General features: G+C 34.2%; 3 protein-coding genes across 3 annotated transcripts; all 3 read right to left on the bottom strand.

Moving 5' to 3' along the window:
- LOC109723915 (gamma-interferon-inducible lysosomal thiol reductase) lies at nucleotides 114-3,614 on the bottom strand. Its single transcript, XM_020252426.1, has 5 exons — nucleotides 3,183-3,614; nucleotides 2,531-2,596; nucleotides 1,871-2,011; nucleotides 670-762; nucleotides 114-447 (listed from the first exon to the last, which is right to left on the bottom strand). The coding sequence occupies exons 1-5, from the start codon at nucleotides 3,474-3,476 to the stop codon at nucleotides 262-264; spliced, it is 780 nt and encodes a 259-aa protein (XP_020108015.1). The 5' UTR covers nucleotides 3,477-3,614; the 3' UTR covers nucleotides 114-261.
- On the bottom strand, nucleotides 6,370-8,553 carry LOC109723817 (transcription repressor MYB6). The gene is made up of 3 exons (XM_020252302.1): nucleotides 8,421-8,553; nucleotides 8,156-8,285; nucleotides 6,370-7,093 (listed from the first exon to the last, which is right to left on the bottom strand). Exons 1-3 carry the CDS (start codon nucleotides 8,551-8,553, stop codon nucleotides 6,370-6,372), a joined length of 987 nt encoding a protein of 328 aa, XP_020107891.1.
- LOC109723636 (ferritin-4, chloroplastic-like) lies at nucleotides 12,970-16,007 on the bottom strand. Its single transcript, XM_020252065.1, has 8 exons — nucleotides 15,615-16,007; nucleotides 15,178-15,261; nucleotides 15,020-15,080; nucleotides 14,803-14,890; nucleotides 14,071-14,132; nucleotides 13,898-13,963; nucleotides 13,396-13,459; nucleotides 12,970-13,296 (listed from the first exon to the last, which is right to left on the bottom strand). Exons 1-8 carry the CDS (start codon nucleotides 15,935-15,937, stop codon nucleotides 13,238-13,240), a joined length of 807 nt encoding a protein of 268 aa, XP_020107654.1. The 5' UTR covers nucleotides 15,938-16,007; the 3' UTR covers nucleotides 12,970-13,237.

Here is a 21,944-nt window from a genome sequence, read left to right as displayed (position 1 = left end):
GCACTTTTCATGCTGTCTCCTACTTCATGTTATCAGACAAGTACAGCGTTCCTCCTTTCTAGTCTTTCTCTTTGGTTTGGATTCAAGGTTGATAAATGGCAGGTCACTATGACTAATACAAGCAGACTATATCAGTTCCACATATTTGATAACCAAAATTATACGCTATACAAGGAAAAGAAAACGTTGGACTCGGCCAAGGAGAGAGTCACATGTTTAGCAAATTCTTGGAAGATAGATAAATGGCTTTATGTAGAAAGTCTAAATCACCATCTTTATCTTCATTTCCTCATCTCCTTTAGTTGTGGATAAGCTGATTGTCTTCTTGCGGTGACATACACGATCACTTGCTTTTATATCCGTGGTGGTCTTCAAGAGTTCTTTGCAGGCATTTGGAGGGACACCTTTGTATGCTTTGCATATGTAAGATTCGAAATTTTCATAATCCTGGATGCATCAGAGCTTTATCAGCATGCAGAATTTGTTATCAAATATAAACATACCAAGTTTTGGAACTGACTTCGTAATATTTTACACCAGCTCAAGAAATAACATAAACTGAAAAGTAGAACATAAATGTAGCTGCAGGGACAATTTGATGCCGTGTGGGAATAAGAAAAGGAGATCGCAAAACGTAACACTACTAAGTAGCCAAGCTAAAAATCTCACCTCATAGAGTGGCTGCCCATCAACTACGACCCAAGGCACATATCTATGTGGGGGCTGAAGAGAATCTGTTTGCTCCGCGTACTCAAGCTCAAGCTGGAGGAAATAAAGAGAAAATCCAAGTCAAATGATAACACATACTACCAGTGCTAGGCATTCAAGAAACATATTTAAGATGACCATAATTCTAAACAAAGACCAAAATGCATTATGACTCGCCCAATCAATGATTACCCAAATCATTCATATCGCTTACAAAGTTATATGCTCCAAGTGATCATAAGATCTCATTTAAAACCGTTTTAGAACAAAGAAAACTACTAAGAGCCAATACATCAACATTGCCATTATGCAACTCTAGAAAAAGAAAGCAAACAGCGTTGCTTTTCAGAATTATCGCATAAGAAAATATTGCTATCCTGAACTAGCTGTTTCTTTGCTTGTCATGCAAGAATTGGCCGATCCTTATTGAAATAAATTAGTCTCCATACCAGACGTAAGAACGCTATAACAATCTAGTAAAAAAAGTGTTTTGAAACATGTGAAACAACTGTTGTCAGAACGGTGTTTATATATTTTTATATGGGAAAACTTCAAAAACCCCCCCTTGTGGTTTCGCATTTTTTTATTTTAATACCCTGTGGTTTAAAGTGTATCAAGTTAGTACCCTATGGTTTCGCACTTTCTCACTTTAGTATCCTGTGGTTTCAAGTGTATCAAGTTAGTACTCTGTGGTTTTATTTTTGTATCAAGTTAGTATCCTGTGGTTTTATTTTTGTATCAAGTTAGTACCCTGTTGTTTTATTTTTCTCTTAATAAAATATTAAACCACAGAGTACTAAAGTGAGAAAGTGCGAAACCACAGGGTACTAACTTGTGATACACTTTAAACCATAGGGTACTAACGTGAAAAAAAGTGAAACCACAAGAGGGGTATTTGAAGTTTTCCCTTTTTATATTTAACACTCCTCACGTCTGTGTTCGAAACTTTTTGCAAGACACATGACGTAGACTTGAATTAAATAGGAGAAAATTAATAATGCTAGGAGTCTGGCGTGATTCGAACTCAAGACCTCTTACTCTGATACCATGTGAAACAACCGTTGTACTCAAAAAACTTAAACGGTTAGCGAACGGTATTTCTATATTTTTGTATTTAACAAAACAAATGTTACAGAGCAGAAAAGAAGTGCTAGGAAGAAACCTTTTGTCCGTATCCGTTCTCATAGCAATCTATAACAGCCTTTGAATCTAGCCCTGTTTTTGAGAAGCATGACTCCCACTCACGGTATTTATGCTCGACAACCAGACTCTCAACACAATAAATAAAACTGAAATGCACATCCTGCAATATAACATATATAAATTATCAAAATTTATTAAGGAGTATAATCTTGTAGACTAGCAGCTGATATAAGCTATAAATGAAGACATCAAGTAAGAGAGAGGCTGAAATCAATTTAGCCTTTGGAAAACGAACACATCAAACAGAAATCAAATCGTATAAATTAGATTGCTCATTCACCACTATTGTGCTGATTGACAAGGCATGGATACCCAATCCATGCAATTGGTTGAGACTTAAGGTTCGCACTATGAGCTATGAGCTATCAGGTTCAGGTTACACAAGCGGTATCTTTCGTAATGGGAAAGAAAAAGCATCATCTTGCAATTAGCTGACCGAGCATTAGTAGGATCCTTATGCTCTCGCTTTCACCAAGTTTTTAGCTTTAGCAGATAGAAAGAGTAGATGAACTGAATATGATGTCAGCATGGCGAGTACTTCAAGTTTGATTCTTCAATTGATTACACTTTTATGTAAACACCCAGAATTCATGTTAAGCAACTTTGAAGATATACTTACCAAATCTGGCCAAGCATTGATTGCACAAGCTTCAATGGTGTTCAGCAAGCATTCATACGGGCCATGCTGCAAATAAAAGATAAAATTAGCTATTCCGAGGTTTGTTTACTATAATATGTAAAAAATATGCATCCTCAAAATGCCAGATGAAAAGAGTTCACTAAAGCAAAACGAAAACCGTGTTATAGATTCTATAATAAATTAATTATCTCATTTCAATTTCATTCAACTTGGTGTTCTCAGTAGTAAAGGACAAAGGACAATATACTCTCCAAAAACCAGGCTTGGTGATGTTCGAACACAGTAAATTCTCATCAACCCTATCCATTACCTTATCATAGTTTTTATTTCTTTTTCTCATTCTATCACCGTGCTTCCTTATTCCATTCTCGAAATTATTAACGAGATATACCTCACTTGTTCTGATCTTCTTACACTGCATCGAACAGTTTTAAGGGCGAAATAATTTAAATCTATTGAAGAACAAGAACATATTCAATTCCCAACCTTTACGAATTTGCCTCGCGATCTCAAATTACGGGAATTATACTACGACACGAACAAGTTACCAACTCTACACATAAATTGGTGCTTAAAACAAAAATTATCAGAACAAGAGGAGCAAATTGAAGCAGAAGGGAAGGAGAAGAACCTGGCAAGTGATGGTACCATTGGATTGAACCCTAGCGTTTCCATAGGGAACGAGATCGACATCGACGATCTCGATTAGGCCATTGTCAAATATCTTCGCGAGGTAGTTCACGATGAAATTGGCAGAGTAGGGGCACAGAGACTCGTAATAGATACCCAATGACACCTTCGATGTCGAAGCCAAGGACGACGACGACGACGACGACGAAGAAGAAGAAGACGAAGCGAAGGAGAGAGCTAAGAGAAAGCACAAGACGACGACGACGGCGACGATGCGGGGGCGAGAAGGCGCCATTAGAGGAGGGTTCCGATTTGGGAACTAGGGTTTTTAGGAGGAGGGTAGGGTTCTCGGTCCCTTATTACGCCATTGGGGCTCGGGCCTTGGGGAGACGAGGGTCGGAGCTCGGGGGGATAAAAAAATGGACAAGGGTGATACGGGATAGTATTAGTAAAGTGAGATTCATTGAACCTGGTCGAATTTGAGAAAGTGCGGATGCTAACTGGCCACGTGTTACAACCGAGCGAAGATGGCGATGCTATAATATGTTAATAAATACTTGGTTAAAACTATCAAAACAAAATTAAAAAATTTTAAAAATTTTTATGTAGAAAAATATTAAAATTATCAAAAACAAAATTGAAAAATTTTAAAAAAAATTTAAGGAAAAATATAAATACGACTTGCATTGGTTCAAACTAGGAGTTGTGCTAGACAGTAGACTAAAAAGAATAATTTAGTACGGCTTAGCATAGATCCAAATTTGTACCAGATCAAGCCTTTTATTAGTTCGTTTCCATCTGAAGAATTGTATACATTGGACAGGCCAATAACAATACAGAGGATGTAAAACTGATCGTTCCTGGAGCAAGTGGCAAAGAGTTTGATGGTTGGTATCCGAGACCCAAATTCGAATCCTAGTTGATTCATATTTCTAGCTAAATTTATTTCTAAATGAAATAAACGAAGCGGGTGGCGTGCTACCTATCTCTCCAAAAAAAAAAAAAGAAAAAAAAAAGAGGATGATGTAAAATAAAAGATCCGAAACATTTTTCTTTAGACTATGTGTATCACCTAATTAATAGTGTTCATCATAGATGCCTAACATATCAAACAACTGTAACATGCATAAGCCAATTATTAAGTATTATGAAGCTTGAATCCTTTTCAATTATTTGGGTGTTCACAGGGACAACAATGTCAGACGACATATACTGTTCAACTCTAGAGCAATAAATAATAGTTGTTAACTTGTCCTTTTTTGAGATAAAATATAAGTTATTGCTTGGTCAATAGTACAACTTAATATGTAAATGTTAATTTTAGTGCTTATCACGTGAAATTAATTTTAATACGCTACAAAGAAGCTCAAAAGGAAATAAAGAAGATAGTCTCAAAATTATAGTAATTAAAAAATAATTTCGTATAAATTATTACTGAATAACTTATAAATGAAATAACCACACCAATTAACTGATTAAGCACCCCACAAGTGGAGCAATTGCTAGGGGAAAGAAGAATTGGAACCTGGCAGGAGATGGTGCCGTTGGATCGGACCCTGGCGTTTCCGAGGGGGATGAGATTGAGATCGACGATCTCGATTAGGCCGTCGTCGAAGATGTTGGCGAGGTGGTTGACGATGAAGTTGGAGCAGCCGGGGCACAGCGTCTCATAGTAGAGGGACAAAGACACGTTCGATGACGACAATGACGACAACGATGACAAATTAGAAGAGGAGGAAGAAGAAGAAGAAGCGGCGAAGGAAAGAGTAAAGAGAAGGCACAATGTGAGAACGCTGCAGGGGAGAGAGGGAGCCATTAATTAGAGGATTGTAAGGTACTGGAGAGTTGGGGTTTGGAACGTATAAAGGGTAGGGGTCCTGATCGAAAAAGTCTAATATACAACAGCCACATGAGCCATGTGGCATTTTTTAACTAATTAAATTTTTTTTTTACAGTTCTATTTCATCATATTTATTATATTTTTAAAAAAAATATATAATTGGCTAGATATTGATGATGTGGTGCAATTGCTGCACGATAGATTCTCTTCTGGCGATCCTCATATTCCCGAGATATTATGGGGTGAACCAAACCCGGTGTATGCGCCGCGTGTATGTCCTACCTAGTTCGATCCAACAGAAGAAGGGGGTAACAGATGAATGGTGTATGATGCACCGGGTTCAGAGAATGAGTTCTCCGGTGAGAGCTCACGACGATGATATTTTTGAGTTGGGGGACGGAGAGTGCGGATGCTCACTGGGCTGCACGTTGTGGGTCAGTGGGTGAGAGGAGAGCGGTGTAAGAGGATTTAGTTGAACATTGTCCACCACGTCACCCTAAACTGCACCAATCACATGCAATTATATCCACGGAGAAAGACATAATGACATAGCAATAAAATAAACAGATATTCATGCGTGCAGTGCACTTCCACTAAACTTTAATTTCAAATATATATTAACAAAATAATTAACTAAAACTGATACATCACAAACTTAATATGAAAATTATCCTATAAGCTGTAAAATTAAAATTTATACTCTAAATGAAAAAAAAATAAAAAATAATATGTATCAATATTTTGCCTTACAAGAGATAGTCCAAGATAAAATTGTTATTTCATTAACTTAACTACTATTTAACCTTTTTTTTTTTTTTTGAAAGAAAGATAACATGTTACCGTTTCGTTTATTTTTTTAGAAATAAACTTAACTTAAAATGTAAATCAATTAGGATTCAAACTTGAAACCTCGGGTACCAACCATCAAGTCATTTACCACTTGCACTAGGAACAGTCGATAGCTAATCCGAGCAAGATTATAAAAGTTCTGTAATATATTCATATATTTAGATAGAGAAATATATGTGGTATTTTAGATTTTGAAGGGATGCATATGGAATTTCAAAACTTTAAAAAGGTACGTTCCAAAAATAAATTAGAAATTTCATCCCAACCGTTCATCAAACAGTAGATTAAAAGATAATGATATGAAGGTTAAAAGGATGTTAATTATATTATGACAGAAATAAACTAAGCTAGATATATTTTATATATTCTTAACGGCATCAGTTCTCCAACTCATAATAATAATAATTAAAAAGTAATTCAAATTGCAACCTCAATAAAACTTAATTAGCATCATTACATATAGTTCTAATAATTACTTCCCATGGCATTTTAAATTATTCTAGTATGAATTATAGGCATCAAAAGGAAGCTCCGGGAACTGATCCGACCCCATCTCCCTGTCCCGAGCCAGCATCGCATCTATGAACGAGCTCGAACCCTGGCTCGAACCTCCTTGTACGGAATTCACCTTCTCGTACATATTAACCTCACTAATTAAGGCATACTCTTCAGTGTTGGTCGATCCGATTTCTCTCTTTAGCCCTTCCATGCGGACAATATTGCAATTTGGTCCCTGGAAAGTACAGGTAGAAGAAGAAGCGCCGCAATTGGAGAGTTGACCACAGTGGTCAAAGTCAAGCCCTTCGGGGTGGTCAGCAATCACACTCTCTATAAGAAAGTCACTCCATTCTGTCTCAGTGGCTACTTGGGGTAATGTTGCAGATGGTTGCATCGAGATTGGTGCCGTATCCGACGGCGGGATGCTACTCTCCGGGGTAGGGTTCGATAGGAACAAGCTCTTGAGATCGCGGTTGAAGCAGCTGATGCGATCGTGGTCGCAGGTTAGGATCGATCGGCTTTTGCCAGAGGAGGAGGAGGAGGAGTAGGAAGGCGGAGCAGGGTGGTTGGAGAGCTTGTTGATGCTGTGCATAACCTCAGAGATCGGGCGGTGCGTGACGGGGTCGATCCCGCATCGTCGCAGCTTTTTGCTCAGCTTGGTGTTCCAGTAGTTCTTAATGTCATTGTCGGTTCGGCCCGGGAGTTGGTTCGCAATGATGGACCACCTGAATGGGAGCAACGTATCGGACCAATCTTTTTAAAACTTGATAAGATATAGAATTTTAAAATAAAATGTTAAATTGTGTTGAGTTTGATTTACAATATTATATATACATGCTAGAAATTCTGATAAATATTTAAATGTCTTTTCTCCTGTATCAAATAATTACTCTTTCCATGTTAATTTTCGAGAATTGTTTGATGCATAGACAATAAGTTTTTAAAATATAATTTATATTTTGGTTAGAATTGGAAATTATGAAGCATCTTTGGATGGCATGGTGGACAATCTACATGTAGTAATTTGTTACAATATATACTTTTTTTTATTTTCTTATACTATTTTTAATCTGAAAATTATTTGAGAATTTAAATCCTACATTTTTTTTTTTTACTTGTTAGAAAGGGAGGGCTAAATTACCCCTCTCTCTCTCTCTCTCTCTCTCTCTCTCTCTCTCTCTTTCTCTCTCTCTCCATACAAATGTGTATGTCACGGTTAGTTTAGTTTGTTATGACATAAGCTCATCTATTTGATATTCCCACCATCATGACATTTTGCATTGCAAGATTCCATTTTCCGTACAATATGCCAACAATATGGTGGACAATACAATGCAGCTGCTTTTGATTGAGAAGATGACATGAGTAATTCATAATCACTCTAAGACAAATCACCGAGATTTAATGTAAGATGATCTCACCTAAATGCAGTTTCTTATATGTAGAGAAATAAAGATAACACATATACATGAAAATATTTCAATAGAATCTTCAATCTATCATCAATACAATTTTCTATATTAGGAAAGTTCTGAACTATCAGCAGTACTAATTTTTCACTTAAACATTCCAGTTTAGCTTATTTAATGCTTTATACTAATCGCAAACTCCTGCTGAGAAAGAAAAAGGTAAATATTGCATATTTTATACTATCAAATTCTATCTAATAACATAACAAACAATAGAATATATGCGAGCTATATTCATAAGAGTTAATTTTATCAAATGTGTTGGGCACAAAAAATACAAAGTAATTTCACAAGAGGAATAGAGAAAAAATACAGTACCTGCTTCCGATCATGGCGTGCAAAGTGATAATGTGCTCTTCTTCTGCAGGCGTGAAGCCCTCGTGCTTCAGATTGGGCCTCAGATAATTCGTGTAGCGCAGTCTGCAGCTCTTTCCGCATCTCTTCAATCCTACAACACCATTTTTTTTTGAGAATCTACAACACCATTTTGCAACAAAAAAAACACGAGAGAGAAATGCAAGAACTTAGCTACATTTTACTGTTGTAAATTACAAATTGGGCTCTCAAAATTTATTTATAGGACCTGCTTTTTGGGGAACAGAGGTCCAATTCCCTGTCCCATGTGTAGAGGTGTAGGCCAATAACTTTGCATCTTCCTCTGCGGTCCATGGACCCTTCTTTACATTGGCTTTGTCACAACATGGAGGTCTCCCCATAATTACCCTAAACCTAGTAGTAACATAAACCTATATTTACTTAGATGAAAACTCCACTTTATAGAGAAAATAAGTTCAGAGAGAGAGAGAGAGAGAGAGAGAGAGAGAGAGAGAGAGAGAGAGATAGGGCATGGTGAAGATGGGGTTTAACATTAAACAATTTAATTTAAAAATATGGAGGCAAGAAAAGTGTGGGATTCCCCCTCATTTATCTAATGATCATGTCATGATTATTGTCGTCACCGGAGAAATATTTTTGGCGATAGTTAATGCCAGAAAATAATTTGAAACTTATTTTTGGCCCAAACTATACCCCTCAAATGGAAAATTATTAGTGTACATAAAAGGAGGCATCACTGATGCATGCAGGTGATTTAATTCCCATTCAAATTTGGGTCGATTATTTGGTTTAAGCTTAATTAGTATCTTCCCGGAATATTGTTTTTTAAGCGAGTCAGTTTCACGAGTTTGTCATGGAATTTTCACGACACAATTGCCGTAATAGAGTATACCTACTACTACCCTAATACTAATAATATTAGGCCCTACTACCCTACTATACCCCCACACACATCCCCGCACCACACCCACACACCACTACACCACTACACCAAATCGACATACCAACCTCAAACACCACCCTCACTACCAATCATCACCACAACACCCCCTACCATCACCTATATATATATATATATATTACAATTTGCTTTTCAAAAAAAAAAAAAGAAGAAAAGAGATATACATTATTCGGTTGTTAAGCAGGTTTTTGCTCTTCCTGAGCCCAATTCAATTTGGTCCATAGTTTGGCACGAACCGGAGCATAGGTCTACTTTGGTTAGGCTAAATTAGGTGACACTATTGCATGGACACGGTTCACCATGTCATTCGTGGACCGCTCCCATAGTGGCAGATTGTGGGCTGGTCCATTTTATTGTTAATAATAAATAATCGCCGCTGTTGTATATAACATGTATTAGAACCAATTCTAAGTCCCTTTAGCTCCATGAGGTTACGAGTTTGAATTCCGACCGGCTAGGTCCGACCCAAACTAATTCATACATCATCATGAGCTCAAATTTTCACGATATAGGCCGGACTCAAACCATTCCATCAATAAGCTTACACCGAGAGCATAATAAATGGTAGAAATTACAAGCTAGAGAATTGAATTTGAGATCGTCTATTTTGACATCATGCGAAATGACTGATTACGGTAAAAGATTAAGAAGCTCGTATTTGATACTCGAAACCGGAGACACAAGTCTCAAATTCAAACACACAAGAAAAATTCAAACTTCGGACCTCATGATCGACGTTCGGGCACATTATATATTTATATTGCATCGAGTTTTAATTGGGCCAAATGGGCCCTAATTTAACCAAAGCGCCCAAGCATGTGGAAGTTCGAAGTGGGTCCAACAACCATTTTGACCGTTGGGGCCCACCCGCGCCTAATTTTGTCCACTTATGCCCTAGATTTGCTTTGACTCACCGGTGGATTCCGCTGTCTCTTATATAAACGCCACGTAACCTACTTTTAAAAGCAGTGACATAATAGATCAAAATATAAACTTTATTATCCTACAAAGCAAGTTTGAATGGTAGCTGACGAGTCCTCCATTCTTTTGTTTTCTTTTTTTTCTATAATATATTTTGTTGGTTTCTATTTTTTTTTGGTGGATAAGGGGCTGTTGGAGCTTTCATGTTTGTTATTTAGGGTGGATATGAAGATGATAATTTGTGTCCTTTAAAAGTGGAATCTATTTCTCCGTACTAAATTTGGATACTTAGTGTTTATTTGTTTCATCATAAGTGGAAAGGAGAAAGTAATTTTCAGTAAAAATTGATTATTTTTGCTGTTTGATTCACCATAATATTAATACGATCAAAAATCCAGTTCACTCAAAACACCGAAACTGGCTTCGCTTTTCCATAGAGTAAAGTCAATTCCAACAAATTGAATTAAGAGAGAAAACAATTATAAAATACTAGTGGAGAATTTAATTACAGGGTTGTTTAGGAAATTACACTCTCTCTCTAATTGTATTTCATCCAAATATATTTAATTATGGGAGTAACTAATTTTTTATTTAGATTATCAAAAATTATTTATTCTCACACCACTAGTAAACTTACCTCTTATCTGATAATATTACCTCTTTTATACTTAATAAATAATAAATCATAAAAAATAAATAAAAAATTCTTTAACTTTAGAAATTTTTTGTTGCATTATTATAATTTATATACAAAAAATTAATATATTATTTTAAATTTTATTTTCTAATTGTATAGAAATTTCTATACAATATATTATTTTTTATTTATTTTTTATGATTTATTATTTATTAAGTATAAAAGAGGTAATATTATCAGATAAGAGGTAAGTTTACTAGTGGTGTGAGAATAAATAATTTTTGATAAAATAAGTATAGAAAGTAGTGTAGAATTGTACTCTCTACGTCTTTCACTTTCTGCTAAATAAACAGCAGAACTAATAAAGCTTTGCTTTCACAACTATACAAACAAATAGCGAAGGTGAAATAATTTTCGCCTGAACTCTAACTCAATCCAAAATCCACTTCAACCCACAGTCTACTTACGTTGAAACAAACATGCTCTTAAGTACTCACTTGATATTATTATTTTATGCAAAAATTAAATAAAATATAAAAAGCCTAAAAGCTTAATGGTAGGATATTCTTTTTATGCTAAATCTCTAGCCAGTTATCATGAGAGCGGTTGCCTGTTTTGCTCTTCTTTTTCCTCCTCTTGTATTTGATGCATCCAACAAATAAAAAAAAAAAAAAGAAGAGAGAAAAGCTTTAATCGATTGGTCAATAGCAGAGAGGATATAAAGAATCAAAGACACCCTCCATGTCGAAAGCAACTGCATCATCATTGGTTTCAAAGGCCACAGTAGTAGGAATTAATTTAACAAAGCAGTGTCTATATATAAAAAGCGCACACTGGATATTCTTTTGTCATGGTGTGCCGCTTCTTTGAGCGCTGCGTCGCTCTCCGTGTCTCCTTCTTTTGCACCCTCACTTGCCTTTTGTTCTTTTGCATTTCGCATGCTTTCCACATACTTAATATTCCCAAGGTTAGGAACGTTACAATATATAAGTTTGGTGTCATCTAATATATGTGTTCGCATTGTTATGTACATAAGAACACATAGAATAGAGTAGAGGAAGAGGGGGGATTAGTTTGATGAAATGGAGAGGCTTCTATGGTTGCTCAAAGAAGGTTTCCTCGTCCCGACACGGCGCGTTTTGTTACGTGTGTCGTCGAGTATGCGGCGGAGATCTCATGGAGGTACTGCTTAAATCGATTATTGGTCTTTGAAATTGCCTAATTTCTCTCAATATTGCCTCTTGAGTTTGTTCGTAAGATCGATCAGATCCTACGGGCCGTTTAGGTAGTATTTGGTTTGAGAATTTTCGTCGCGCTACGCCAAAGTACAGTAATATTCAAAACTATGATCTTTCTCTCTCTCTCTCTCTCTCTATAGTTTAGAGATGAATGTTTTTATGTGTGAATTGGGATTGCAGGGAAAAGGCATGGATTGGTGAAGTTACACAAGGACATAGAGAAGTGCAGCAGTTACAGTGATATACAGGTGATGTGGGAGATGATTCACTCCTCCCAAGGCCTCCCTATTCAGTATAGTAGCAAGAAGAGGTGCCCTTCATTCACTCTCTATACCAGATGATGGACATGTGGAGCAACAAGTGGAGTATATACGTATATATTATAGTTCTTTGCGCTCTCTAAGGTTTATTTTAGAGGATCATTCCAGTTTCTAGATCATCTTATTTAGAGCTCAAATTTGTTTTTCTCACTTGAAAAATGTTTCTGTTTCCAAAGAACTGCGCAAAGATATAATGTTGTCGATGCTCGCCTACAGGCTTTCCATCAAGAAAACAAATGTAATAAAAATAAAGTTTTCCGAGCAGAGTATTGCACTTCGTTTTGGTATAATTTTAGGTATTGTTTAAAAGCTAAGATGGGATGTTGATAAAACATGATGCCTTGCTATTTTTGAGCCCATCAATCACACACAAAAGTAGAGCAACTTATATTATTTCCTCTTAATTTATTTCTAATCCACGTACATTTTGCATTTCATTACAAGCTTTAACGGATACAATGTTTGATTTAACATAGCGAATTTGTTATCTCATTTTCACTCGAGAGTCCCAGAGCAGGTGATTCAGATTAGACAAACGTATGGAGGGGCGAAAAAAAAAAAAAACAAAAAAACAAAACTTTGCAACATTTTTTTTGGCTTAAATTCCACATTAATTTCATTGAAATATGAATTCACAAAACAGTGATTCGATCTAAAGAGAAGCAAGAACAACACGTTGATTTTCTTTCAGGAAAAAAAAAAAACCCAAGAAAACAAGATACTCGTGAATACATCAGTTCTCTAACACTTCATTTGATATATACCTGGTGACTTCAGCAACAGAGATGGTTCAACAAACAATACTATGTTGGCTACAAGGCACATGATAATACACATCCAACTTATTGCATTTACTAGATATCGGGTTTTCTGCTACACAAGGAAAAAGGAGAAAGCCCGAGGATGTAAAGTTGACAGAGAAACTAAAGCACCCTAAACAACTAGAAATCTAGAACCAGCAAAAAAAAGGTCTAATATATTGCTAATTTACGCAACAACCACCTCCTCTTCTTCGCGAAGAAGCATCTGATCAAAATGCCAAACTCCTGAGAAAATTCAACGAGAGAAGAGAAATTAGAACAGCTATAAAAAATTTGGAGATTGTTTTGAACATAAAAACTCAGAATATCTCTGCTATTCCGTACCGTGTCCTTTGCCCACCCTTCTCAGTTGAGCAACATACTCAGAGATTTTCTTTATAGCCTCAACCTAGAAGAAATAAAAGGGAATTACTGCAGAGACTACAATAAACAGTGTGCGAACATCGAGTCCAATGCAGATCCAAGGGAAAACCCCCACACAATGTGAAAGTGAGAACAGCTTGGTATAACTAAAGAGAGTTTAGTCATCTTTAGAATCCCTCTGATCCAATAAAGAGAAGAATAAAATGCATTAAAGATAGCTTTTTGGTGGTTCACCAGTCTAATCTAGAGGTACAATTGCAACATGAACAGGTAGAACTAGCCATCTGATCATGATTAATTTCAATTATATTGCATTGCATTCATACAGGATATAATTTTATTGAGCTAGTTAGGTCTTATACGCAGTTACAAAAATTCATAAAACAGGGTATATTTTCAAAAAATAAATAAATAAATAAACAAATAAATAATGAAACAAGTAATCCAACATCTGGGTCCTCACCTGTTCCCCCAAGTACTCGGTCTCAACAAAGTCTGCCATCTGAATATCCTTGCTTTTCTGTGCCACCTATACATTAAAAAGTAGATATTACGGAGAAAAATTTCAGCGGCTAACTTGCTATTAAACAACAATATCGAAATACTTAAAACCTCTGGGCAATCAAACTATCTTACACCATGCAGATTCAGAAGTTTCTCATTCGTCAGCTTCTCAAGAGACAAGGCAAGCTCCATTGCTAATAAAAGAGAAAAGAGACTATGTCAAGTTTATATAAGCAGTGAATTTTCCAAGATTATATATGTTGTATGCGCACCCTAATGATATACAACTATGAAGGCATCAACACTCCAAGAGTCAAGTAAAATGCAGCATAGGAAACTCTTAGTAATCTAGCACAGAGTAGATTATATCCTATTGATGCATGTATAGTCTAGATTACTATTTCTAGATTACTATTTTCTGGACGAAGGTATGATAATTTGAAGCCTTTATGGACTCTAAAAACTGTCAAAAAGTATCCAGATACATGTCAATAAGCTCAAGTATGTCGACATCTGCATACTACAGACATTGTGTGAAACTCCTACCAACAGGAATAACAGAGTCCGCTTCTCAGAATCACGTCAGTATCAACAAGAATTAATTACTTCACCCCTCACATGAATTAGTCTGGCGTCATGCAGTGGCGTTATCCTCTGTATACAAGCATGCGAAGTTTGGATGCATTTGTAAGAAAAGGATAATGCTATCACATAAAGTCAAACAAAGATCGCATAACCACAAAGTCCGAATTAAAATCACCTTATGTCATCTTCTAAGTGAATACTTTTCCATGACAGCCCACATCAACAATTACAAGAATATGTTAATGCGATGCAAATATACAAGAGGGAACAGAAAGTTACCATATAATGCATCTCCTTTCTCCGGATGATCGAATTCACTAACCGGCATCAAAATAGACTGGAGTTTCACTCTGCCTCCGCGCTTATTCTATAAGTAAAAGTGCACAACATGCAACCATTTAAGAATCTCAGAATCTTAAATTTCACAGGTGGAAAAAAAAAAAAAAAAAAAAAAAAAAAAAAAAAAAAAAAAACTGTAGTGATCAGTGATGAAGACCTGGTACTTCATAAGCTTTTCTGCGTGTCCTCTTTCTTCTTCGCTCGACTCCTTGAAGAACCTATAACAATGGAAGAAACCATTTTGTCTATCATAAATAAAGAGAATGTTGGGGGGAAAAAAAGGATATTAATCGATTAAATTAGCTGGGAACTAACTTGGCAAGGCCTTTTAGAGCAACATTATCTCGGTCGAAGTAGGCGAACATCGCGTGATACACGTACGAAACGTTGTATTCAATACTGTTTCAGATCGTAATCGAGGACCCATTGTTAGTGCTAAATTTACTAAAAAATAGGAAGGAAATTGAAAGGAAAAACCCTAGAACTTTTCACTACTCAATTACCAAAGAAAAAAGAAAAATGATAAATTTAAGCTTTGTCCACAGAAATGAGAAACTAGAAATAAAACGTACAAAAAGAGGGATAGAAATAAATTCCAACAACGATTACTAAAAATAACAAAGAAAAACTATATGAACCGAAAAACCGCATCGAGTTTAAACAATAAAAGGTGGCGAATCGCCCAAAACCCTAGATGAGAAAGAGAGAGATATAGAGAGATAGAGAGAGAGAGGGGGGGGAGAGCGACAAACTTGATCTGCTCGTTAATGGCGATCTCGCACTCGTCGGCGTACTTGTGGCGGGCGAGGGACTTGTCGGCGGCGGTGGGAACGAGGGCGAGCTCGTGCTTCACCTCCTCGAAGGGCTCGAACACCACTCCCGTGACGGTTTTGGAGCGGGATCCCCCCGTCGCCATGGCCACCGGAGAACCGCCCCTCCGCCGCCGCACGGGGATCCTCGCGGCGGAGCTCCGCGCGGCGCCGCCGCCGCCGATGGCCACGGCGGAGGCGGAGGAGGAGTTGTCGTAGGGAGGGGGGAGGAGGGAGAGGGCGGAGGAAGAGGATCTGAGTAGCATGGCGCTGGAGAGAGTAAGAGCGGTGGAGTGGAAAAGGGTAGCGGGTAAAAGAGGAGTGATCTTATGATACCTGCGACGGAGTTTTTTTAAAACATTTTTTTTTTTCTGTTTTTTAGGAAATTTGGTAAAAAAAAAGGACAAGCCTACCAAGTAGCGTACCAAAGAGATACCCAAAATGGTTTCTCTCCCGACTCCCGGTTGAGAAAGATAAAAAGTGCGATGTTATTAAAGGAGCTAAGTTTAATATTAATATATTAACTCTCTGAATAGTTAAATTTAATTATTTTATAATAATTGAATTTAACTAGGTTTTATAAATTAAAATTTTTTTTATAAATTTAGATATCCATCTACACTTACTTGTCATATAAATAAAATTTTACCTGTTTATTTGAGTTCAACATTTTCTATTATGATTCGCAGTTAAAATATCGATTGACTAAACATATAGTGCTGAGCAATTAAGTATCAACTTTGATTTTGAGAAATAAAAAATAAGTCCAAATTAAATTTATCATATTCTGTTAAAAAATTATTTTTTCAAAATAGAAGTAATTTTCAACGTAACGCTTTAAATATCATTTTTTAGTTTCCATAATTTAGACAAGCATTGGATAGTTGCCAGATAAGTTTTGGAATGCCTTGATGACTCATGGCTCGGGCACGAACACGAGAAAATTTATTTTGTAACATTTACATCACATCATCAGTAACTAGTTAATTATATTTTTTAAAAAAAATATAATAAAATTATATCTTAATAACTATAATAGGATGAATAAATTTAAAAAATAATCTGATTGATTGAGAATATTATATTATAATAATACAATTGGTGCATTTTAAATTTTGGGTCACGGGGTGCACTTGTGCGCCCAATTTGGGAGTTACGTAGCCGAGAGATACCCGGGCCCCGTTGGGATACTTCCAGCCGCTTCCAGCGGACCAAACCACATGAAAAAGCGGAACGCATTTCCAACGCCACTGGAGCTCTCTCTTCTCAACGTGGGGAGCCTAATGGAAGTTTCTAGTGCTTTTTTTAAAAAAAAGCGAGAAAAATAGTATATAATTTAATTTATTATTTTTTTAAAAAAAATTAGATAGGTTTCAAATTTTGGATTTCAACCATCAAAGACATGTTTATTTCACTAAAAAGTAAAGTTTGGATTGTATTAGATTTTCGTGTGAACTAGAGTTTAGATAAAATTTACTTGATCTATATAGTTATAGAACTAAAATTTTTTGAGTAATGCTTCTATACTTTTTTTTTTTTGTTATCATTCATTCACGCGTATTCAACGACTCAGATTTAGTTTTTTAAAAATTGTGACCTACAATAGCAGGTCACTTTGGGAGAGGTACCGATTACCAGGTACCTCAAAAAAGAATATTTTTATCTTTTAATACATGGGTAATTTAGTCATTTTACATCTACTATATTTTCAAAATTTTTATTTTTTCTTTGTTTCCTTTTGCTCTCTCTATCTTTCCTTTCATAATTTGGCATTTCATATAAGAAAATTTTCAAATAATTTGACAATATGATCATTGAATTTAAACTTTAAATAGTAATATAAAATTTCTCTAATTTAAATTTCACTTTTAAATTTAAAATTTAATATTATATTCAAATTTATATTTTAAAAATTTAAGTTTCATATAAATACTTTGAAATATGGTAAACAGAAATAATTGTTTGAATTCTAGTCTTCTGGTTTAGGTTTGATTTTGGGTTTCGAAAAATTGGTCAGTTTTGAATTTGGATATGGATTTTTGAAATCCGTCGAGTTCGGAAATAAGTTTTGTGATTGTTAGTCAGATTCGAATTCAAATTCCTAACTATTTTTTTTCTCACCAATAATTCTAATCTTTTTAATTTATATGTTTAAAATTATATTTAAAATATTTATTAGCTCTAACAGTTAAATTATCATTCTGTTTAAAATATTTATTATCTTTACCGGTTCCAAATTGTTCTTAATGTTATTCGGTTCAATAGGTTAAAATCAGATTCTTGATAGAATAGGTCAAAGTCTGATCAGTCAAATCAATCGGTTCAATCTAGTTTTTAAATCATTGAATTTAAAATTTAAATAGTAATATAAAATTCCTCTAGAGAAATCTAGTTGTAGAAATCTTACTCTCTAAGTTTTTTATGCATTACGTTTTAAACTGGTGCGAATAAACTGTATTTTAAATCTTGGTAGAAATTTAGTTTTTAAATAGTAATATGAAATTCCTCTAATTTAAATTTCACTTTTAAATTTTAAGTATTTAATTTTTAAAATTTAAATTCATCGTATTTAGAAATAAAACTATTTCTAAAATTTCTATAATTTAAATTAATGCATAATTTGAGAAACACTAAAACATTTAAAGTAGATTCCTAAATTAATGCCTAATAATTGCATAAATTTGGTTAATCAATTAATTTCCTAAATTAGTGCTAATTAATGCATAAATTTAGGACCTCAATTAATTAAAAGTTTCTTTAAATATTGTATTATTTAATTACCAAACTAATCTTAAATAAAATAATCCTTTTACCTGCTAAGTATTAAAGTTATATTTTTACCCTCTATTAATCAACGGTTAAGATCTTTTTTATTTTTTTTTAAAAAAAGTACCGAATCATTTCTCAAATTTTTTAATTCTGTCGGTTATTTGGTAGGAAGTGAATAACGTAAAAATTAGAGTTGTGAAATATAAATATATTTTTTAACTTTTTTATTATTAACTTCGACCGGGGATTAGCTTAAGTCAATTACACTATTTGAGAGAGTTTGAGTTTCAACCGAAAAAAAAATTTCATTAAAACTAACTATGAAAGTGGATAATTATGATCGAAACTACTTCACTGTTCTTCACTATCAGTTAAAACAAATACATTCCAATCCTATCAACAAACGAATATGTATATTTTATGAAAAATACTATCTGTACACTTCTTACAAAAGTTTTTACACTCTTAGATTCAAGGATTGAGAAAATCGTTTTGTGGTTTTAGCGGTAGTAATAATAATAATAATAATAAAATATGCGAGTTAATAGACCACAAGATAGCTAAAGTGTAAGATTTACACCTATACTGTAGGTGTATGAATAACATTACTTTATTTCAAATGCTTTGGCTCCAACTGCCTTTACCTACTAATGTTAGATGACCCTTGCAAAGATTCAAGCCCCACCACTTGAATTGCTCTATGTGGCAAACAAATTACCATTAATCCGGATTGTTAGTTTTTACATAATAAAGTCTCAAATTTATAAATTTAATTTGCTGTACATATTTACTGACCGTACCTATAACAGTTAACTAAAAATTTAATAATTAATATTTTAAAATTCAAATTCGAAATATAATAAATTTACATTTCTAAATAAGTTTAGTTAATCTGAAAAACTAAAAGATAGGACTTGTTTGTTATCTTTTTCTCTAAAGAGAAAAACTATGTACAGGTTCCATTCAATTCTCAAAAGTCTACATCGACTATTAAATATTAGGTCAATTGACGAAGCATACACCAGGTGTAGCCAATAATTAGCTCCAAAAATAAATTTCAAATACCTGCTGTGTGCAACATGTACGGATCAGATCCTAGGAAATAAATCATAAACAGTAACAAGGGAGTAGGTAGCACTGTAGTGATTCGTGGTTGCTTTGTCACACTTATATCATATTATTACTAATAATATATCAATCATTTTTTTTAAAAAAAATATTTTTTTATAATTCTGATGGAATGAATAGACAAAAAATTTATTTGATTAATTAAAAATACTACATCCCTAATATAACCGGTATATTTTAAAATTTTTAGTGATTAGAAAAAATTTTGGCCACAACCATTATGACTTATGGGAAATACGCATGACAAGCTATCCCACACCTATTTTAGAGTTTTAAATTTTTCTTAATTTACCGACCGTCCCTAGAGCAAGTGGTAAAGGCTTAGTGGTTGATACCCGAGGTCCCAAGTTCCAATTCTAGTTAATTCATATTTTCAGCTAAATTTATTTCTAAATGAAATAAAACGAAGTAGGTAGTATGCTATCTATCTCTAAAAAAAAATTTTTTTCTTAATTTATGAAGTAAAAAGGTTTTATTGCAGGATTTTTATGACGCAGGCCTGCTAAAACTTTATAAAAAATTGAGATAATCTCTTTTTTTTTTTTACCTTATGAATCATATTAAGTGCCCTAATTCATTTCTTAATACATTCTTCTTTAAGACATTGTCATTGTCTCAAAGGAAAGCTTTGTTTTGCAAAAAGAAAAAGAAAAAAAATTTCAAAATACAGTTTTTTGGATGAAAAAATATTTTTTTTTGTCTATTTGATTACTAAAAAATAATTTTTCTATTTTTTTTAAAAATAATCATAAAAATTCAAATTTTTATTTTTTAATTATTAATTTGAAAAAAAAATTGTGAAATGAGTTCTATAGTATATGAAACAGATTGGTTGGAACGCTATATTGATAATATAACTTGTGTATTCTAAATTTTTTAGATTCGATGGCGTGGTATCTAAAATATTAAAATAAAATAATACACACAAGGCTATTCATGATCTCTTGTTATGCCCGGATCAATTAAAGACTTAAGTGGGCACTAATATAGGACATTAATTAATGTAGGCTCCTACACTCTAACTTCAACCAAGTTAATTTAAACTCCATCTCTTCTAATCCTATAACTATTTAAATAAAATCTTAAATTAAATTTTTACTTAGTTTGAATTATTATACCAATCAGAGCTGGAGCCATTGAGGGGCCCACAGTGGTCATGGCACCTCCTAAAATTTTTTAAAATTATATAAAAATTCTTTATAATAAAAATTAAAATATTATAAATTTTAATTTTAGGGGGCCAAATTAATTTGTTTGATAAAATTTGTGTTTTAATTTTTTTCGAATTTTTTATCCTTTACTCTTACAACCTTATTCCTTTTTGAGCATATTATCGTTATTATTGCTAGTAATAACTGATTAATGAATCTGACAAATTTTTATTTTACTATCCAAAGTTGATTTTTTTTTTTTCTATCAAATCTAAATTTTGACCCCTCCGAATTTTAATTTCTAGCTTTGTCCGTGATACCAACAAAAGGCAGGTTTAAATGTCACTGTTGCATGTTACTATTTGGAGTAAATGCAAGGACCACATTATATATGTTCCAAAATTTCTTTTTCATATATATTTTTCTCAGAGATATCCACCCAAAGATGTGCTGTTGCACCCAAGTGTATCTTTCTTATAGCTTATTTGCAAAATTTATTATGAATCACTTATAAAATGTGATGACAAATCGCGCCACGCTGCAAAAACCCCACTCCTCAGTCTTCAAATACACTGCTTTCGCGGCGTGGGTTTGCTACCGCCATTGCAGTAGTGCTCTTTTAATGCAGAAGTTTTATATTTCAAGAAGCTGAAACAATTAGCTTTGTTTATGTTCGTTTCTGCTCGTATTTTTCTCCGAGTTGTATATGCACAAGGGTACTTAGGTATAATTTGTTTAACTAATTGTGTTTTCAGTTCATTAAATTATTTTTTAAAAAATAAAATGATAAGTTTAATATATATGTATATATAATATATACCAACAGAAAAGCTAAGTAACAAAAGCCACACCCACCGACTGTCCCTATTGTAAGTGGCAAAATGTTTAGTGGTTGGTATCCGAGATTTCAAGTTTGAATCTTAATTGATTTATATTTTTCGCTAAGTTTATTTTTAATACCTATCTCTTAGAAAAAAAGGAAAAAAAAAAAAACCAAAAGCCACACTCTATGTAGTGGATACAATCATACAAATACTCAACAACTGGATACAATAGATGGGGCGATCCATTAAACTTAAACGACCCAATAGGAAAGAAGCCAATGGGCCGCAAAGTTAGGCCCATAGGGCCAATTTTGTGAAACTCCAATTCCGTCACGTACAACCAATAGAAAAATGCCACATATCCAGGCGTACTAATTCCGCACAACCTGGTCTGAAGAGAA

This window comes from Ananas comosus, linkage group 18 (assembly GCF_001540865.1).
Source record: "Ananas comosus cultivar F153 linkage group 18, ASM154086v1, whole genome shotgun sequence".
NCBI classification, from domain to species: domain Eukaryota; kingdom Viridiplantae; phylum Streptophyta; class Magnoliopsida; order Poales; family Bromeliaceae; genus Ananas; species Ananas comosus.
The sequence above is the reverse complement of the archived record's forward strand: the minus strand, read 5'-3'. Positions and strand labels throughout refer to the sequence as shown.

What these genes read in the sequence shown, in the direction of transcription:
- LOC109723915 (XM_020252426.1), bottom strand. Translation starts at nt 3,476, where the DNA reads ATGGCGCCTTCTCGCCCCCGCATCGTCGCCGTCGTCGTCGTCTTGTGC. An exon ending in TCAATGCTTGGCCAGATTTG is followed by an intron (nt 2,012 to 2,530) that starts GTAAGTATATCT and finishes GTTATATTGCAG; the next exon opens with GATGTGCATTTCAGTTTTAT. An exon ending in ATGGGCAGCCACTCTATGAG is followed by an intron (nt 448 to 669) that starts GTGAGATTTTTA and finishes TGATGCATCCAG; the next exon opens with GATTATGAAAATTTCGAATC.
- LOC109723817 (XM_020252302.1), bottom strand. Translation starts at nt 8,553, where the DNA reads ATGGGGAGACCTCCATGTTGTGACAAAGCCAATGTAAAGAAGGGTCCA. An exon ending in CTCTGTTCCCCAAAAAGCAG is followed by an intron (nt 8,286 to 8,420) that starts GTCCTATAAATA and finishes ATGGTGTTGTAG; the next exon opens with GATTGAAGAGATGCGGAAAG. An exon ending in CACGCCATGATCGGAAGCAG is followed by an intron (nt 7,094 to 8,155) that starts GTACTGTATTTT and finishes GCTCCCATTCAG; the next exon opens with GTGGTCCATCATTGCGAACC.
- LOC109723636 (XM_020252065.1), bottom strand. Translation starts at nt 15,937, where the DNA reads ATGCTACTCAGATCCTCTTCCTCCGCCCTCTCCCTCCTCCCCCCTCCC. An exon ending in GCTCTAAAAGGCCTTGCCAA is followed by an intron (nt 15,081 to 15,177) that starts GTTAGTTCCCAG and finishes CCATTGTTATAG; the next exon opens with GTTCTTCAAGGAGTCGAGCG. An exon ending in CCGAGTACTTGGGGGAACAG is followed by an intron (nt 13,460 to 13,897) that starts GTGAGGACCCAG and finishes TATTTCTTCTAG; the next exon opens with GTTGAGGCTATAAAGAAAAT.